Source organism: Emiliania huxleyi (assembly GCF_000372725.1).
Source record: "Emiliania huxleyi CCMP1516 chromosome Unknown EMIHUscaffold_138, whole genome shotgun sequence".
Classification (NCBI taxonomy): Eukaryota; Haptophyta; order Isochrysidales; family Noelaerhabdaceae; genus Emiliania; species Emiliania huxleyi.
The window spans coordinates 259,588-264,182 of NW_005201213.1; the positions used below are offsets into that span (position 1 = coordinate 259,588).

A 4,595-nucleotide genomic window follows, 5' to 3' on the forward strand; every position below is an offset into this window, starting at 1 on the left:
CCCCTCCTGCGCCGCTTCCTCCGCCTCCGCCCCCCGCTCTGCCCCTTCTCCACTACCGACATCGGCTCCGCCTGACCCCCCGCCACCCTCTCCTCCGCCCGTCACCGTCACGCCGCCTCTCTCAGTGTCCCTCGCCTCCGCCCCCCGCTCACCACCACCTTCACCGCCCCGCCCTCCGTACACATACTCACCCGAAGGTCCGCGACCCGTCCCGCGTGTAGGCCTCGAGGCGCTCGTCGGGGCGCCGCTCATGGTGGACGGCTCGCTCTTCAAGGCCATGGAGACGGAGCACTGCGGCGAGAAGGATGCGGACGTGCCGTTCGACACCTCCAACGGCATCAAGGGCGCGACCTCCAAGCTGGAGTGGGAGTTTGTCGTCGCGCCTGTCGAGGACCAGGACGGCCGCTACGCCGAGCGCGGCGGCGACTTCCGCACGGCCCACTCCGAGTGGTGCCGCAAGCCGGAGCCGCTCCCGGTCTACGAGGCGAAGATGGCGGACGAGATGAACCCGAGGCTCGAGGCGGCGGGGCAGGCGCCGCTCACCAAGGAGGAGCTCGTCGCCGGCCGGCTGTACACGGGGCCGATGTACGAGAAGTACAACGCCGTCCTTCGCTTCTTCGCGGCGCTCGGCGCCGACGGCGCTGTGCGGCTGGTGTACGCCTCGATGGAGGAGGTGCCCTTTCTGCAGAAGAAGTGCGGCTGGCTTCACCTCGGCGAGTGGGTTGCGACGGCGGCGGGCAAAGGCGAGCCGGCCGCGGTGCGCTGGACGTGGAACAACAAGTACACGACCACCATCCACGCGATCAACTCGATCATTGTCAAGCTGTCGCCGCTGACCAAGATCACGCCGCTCTACCGCGGCTGGGCGGGCGCCACGCTCCCGGAAGCCTTCTTCAAGCCGGACGCGCTGGGCTTCCGCGGCGGCGTCGAGTACGGCTTCTCGTCGACCACCACCGACCGCGCGCAGGCGGTGCACTACGCGGAGGGCAAGGCGTCGACGGTGCTCGAGCTCGGGATGGGCATGATCGACCGCGGCGCCGACATTGCGTGGCTCTCGCAGTACCCGCACGAGAGGGAGACGCTGCTGCCGCCGCTCATGGGCCTGCAGGTGCGTCAACCTCGCTCCACCTCCCTCCTCCGCCTTCTCCTTCATCGCCTGCCCCTTCTCGACACCTGCAGGTGCGTTCGACGGGCGTGGAGGGCAGCACGATCGTCATCCAGAGCAGCTTCTCCATCAACATGGCCTCGCTCACGCTCGAGCAGGTGGCGGGCAAGCGCAAGAAGCTGCTCACCGACATGGGCGCGCAGATGGCGGCGGAGGTGCGCCGGGGGGTGGCTGGGGAGGCAGCGGAGGAGGCGTCGCAACTAGTTCGCGTGCATCTCGGCCTCGAGCGATGCGCGGACGCCGGTGCGGCGGACGAGCGGCTCGAGGCGCCGCTCGGCGACGAGGCTGAGGCGTACAACAACGACCTGCGCTTCCAAGCGGCGGTCGGCGACGCGCTCAAGGTGAAGCGCGCGGCGGTGCTCGCGGCGACGATGCAGCACGGCGGCGGCAGCGGGCTTGCCGCGGCGATGGATACGGTACTGCCGCTGCAGGCCAGCGGCGTCGATTTGACGGGGTTCCCCCTTGGGACTACCGGCTGGATCAAGGCGAGCGAGGTCGAGGGCGAGTCCAAGGAGGTCGGGGCGAAGGTGATCTACCAGGGGCGCGAGATGGTTGTGAGCACGGGCGTGACTCGCGACTCCGAGGACGAGGAGGACGGCAAACTGAAGCTGGTCGATGACGGGATGGTGGGAACAGTGGTCGCGTGGATGGAGTCGGAGCCGTCGGCGCTGACGTCGCTGACGCTCGACTGGGGCAAGGTGTGCGGCCGCGTGCGGGAGGCGCTGCTCGGCGCGGTGCGGAAGACGCACACGCTCGTCGCGCTGAGCGTGGGCGAGATTAAGGCGATGCCGCTCAACCCGCTGCAGCTCAACGGGCGCGAGGCGGTGCCGTCGCTCGAATTGTCGTCGAAGTTCCTCGGACCCGCATCGGCTGCGGTCGTCGCGGCGGGGGTTTCGGTCAACGGGGTGCTGACCTATCTGAGCCTCCGGGGCAATGGCATCGGCGACGAGGGCGCCAAGGCGCTAGCATCCGCTCTTCGAGTCAACGCGGTGCTGACCAACTTGAACCTCCATGGTAACAGCATCGGCGCAGAGGGCGCAAAGGCAATCGGCGAGGCGCTTGCGGTCAATGGGGTGCTGAAATACCTCAACCTCTGGGGCAACAGCATCGGCGACACAGGCGCCACCGCAATCGCAGACGCTCTGCGGGGCAACGGGGTGCTCACCGACCTCAACCTCGGCCACAACCAGATCCGCAACGGGGGCGCCGCTGCGATCGTCGAGGCGCTGCGCGTCAACGGGGTGCTGAAAACACTCAACCTCGACGGCCACCAGCTCGACCTGCCAAAGCTGCGTGGCACCGATTCGGTGACCTCCCTCGACCTCTCGCGCAAGAGCCTCGGACCCGTCTCGGCTATCGTGATCGCGTCGCTGGTTTCAGGCAATGAGGTGCTGAAAAGCATCAACCTCGAGTACACCAATTTGGGCCCCACCGGCGCGACTGCGATCGCCGAGGCGCTGCGCGGCAACGGGGTGCTGACGAGCATCGACCTCCAAGGCAACAATTTCAGCAAAGAGGGGAAGAAAGCGATTCAGGATGCGGTGAGCGGGCGGGAAGGGTTCAAGCTCAAGATGTGAGTGGGCTCTGAGAGCGGAGTCGGCCAGGGGGACGTACGTGCATGGGATTAGAGTCTTGAGAAACGCTTCGGCGTCGCAGATTGATTTCTTTTGCGGGAAATTCTTTTTGCGTTTTTCAGCAGGGGGTTGACCACCTCCGCCGCGCTGCCTCCGCCGCGCCAGCCGTTGCCGCCGCATCGGCTTATCCTCGCCCCGATGTCGGCAGCGAGCTGGCTTTCCGGCTCCTCGCTCGGCGGCACAGCGCGCAGCTATGCTACACGCCGATGATCCGGTCCGAGGAGTTTGCCGTCCCCTGCTGGAGCGCCAGCCGACGACTGCCCGCTGGTCGCCCACTTTTCGGGCAACGACCCGCAGACGCTGCTCGACGCTGCGAGGCAGGCCGAGCGCTGCCGCGGCGTGGTGGCGGTCGACCTCAACCTCGGCTGCCCTCAGCGCGCCGCGCGGAGCGGCAGGTTTGACCGCCGCGCCAGCCTTGAGAAGCAGCTGGACGCACTCGAGGTGGCCCTCCTGGCACGCCATGAACAGCGGCGTAGCGCCGTCCTCATCGGCCTGATTGACCACCGCGCCCGCCTCGAGCAGCAGCCGGGCGCAGCTGAGCTCACCCTCCTGGCTTGCAATGAGCAGCGGCGTGGCGCCGTTCTGCCTGGGCTTGGCCGACCGCCGCATTGGCCTCGAGGAACAGCCGGACGCACTCGAGGTGGCCCCTCTCGCACGCGAGGAAGAGAGCGGAGGCGGCGTCCCCGTCAGCCGCCCCAACGCTCGCGCCGCCCTCGAGCAGCAGCCGCACCGCCTCGGCGCTTGCCCGTGACGAGCGGCCCAGGTGAGCAGCGTGTCTTGCTTCTCGGTCGGGTGCCGCGCGTCGAGCCTGCCGCGTGTCTGTCGCCCGGAGAGGAGGGCGAGCAGCGAGCCCAGATCGCCCCGTGCCAGGTCGGGCAGCAGGGCTGGGCCGCCGGCGCCGCTCATGACGCGGGGTGACCGAATTCTTTTTGCCGCATGGAGCTCGGAGGGAGCTCTGTTGTAAAATTTCCGAGCAAAAACGCGCTGACATATGCCGCCGAGCTCCGAGCCGCGATTGTTTTCGTATGTACTGTGTGAGAGAAGCCACAACATGGACGGCCGACTACGAGCCATACACACGGACACCTTGCAGTAAAACCTTTTCCTTCTAAGCGGGGCTACACAATGACCCCATAGTGTGGGGGTGTTTCTGGCGAGTCGTGATGAATAGAATTAGATTAGCAAATGGTATTTTGAAGTTCATGTATGAAAATACCAACTTGCCTATGTGCACGTCTCCGCGGCGGCGGCCCGGAGGGGGCCCGGCGGAGCGGTCAGAGCAGCACTGCGCCGGCCGGCGAGCGACTCTCGACTATAGTACGGGCTCTATTGAACGGCCTCAAGGTGCTCTCTAGGGCTGCCCTATTCCGCTCGCCCGGCTACGACGCTGAGCTTCGAAGGAAAAGGTTTCGCTCGGCACGGCGTCGGAGAGCAAACTTCGGCGTTCGTCCTATAGTGGAAGCTGGACGCACGTCGGCAAGTGGGCCCATGACAAGGCGGGCTGCTGCTCAGAATCTGGGCCCTCTTGGCGCTCGCTCTCGCGCTCTCCATAACGGCTTTGCCCCCTCTCACGGCTCCGAGAGGGGCTCGCGAGAGGCCGGAGACAGGTCCACCTTGGCGCTCGCGTCGAGCTGCGAGGCCGGATCCGAGGCCGCCAGGCCGTTGGTAGCACCAGATGGGAAGGCCCGCGCACCCGATTTTTATACGCGAAAAGTACCCGACGGACTCACGACTCACGAGGGCACACACTCGGCGGTCTCGCGACCGAGACGGCTCACGGGGAGGAAAGAACAGAA

General features: G+C 66.8%; 1 protein-coding gene across 1 annotated transcript in view; it reads left to right on the forward strand.

Annotated features, from left to right (window-relative positions):
• The window catches only part of EMIHUDRAFT_467364 (hypothetical protein), a gene marked incomplete at its 5' end in the record, with an annotated part of 5,155 nt that extends 2,347 nt beyond the window's left edge, over window positions 1-2,808 (forward strand). Inside the window, 2 exons of the mRNA XM_005788149.1 lie at window positions 222-1,108; window positions 1,180-2,808. Of these exons, the coding sequence (XP_005788206.1) occupies window positions 222-1,108; window positions 1,180-2,742 (2,450 nt within the window). The 3' untranslated portion in view covers window positions 2,743-2,808. The remainder of the gene's footprint in view (window positions 1-221; window positions 1,109-1,179) is intronic.
• Window positions 2,809-4,595: the final 1,787 nt, after the last annotated feature.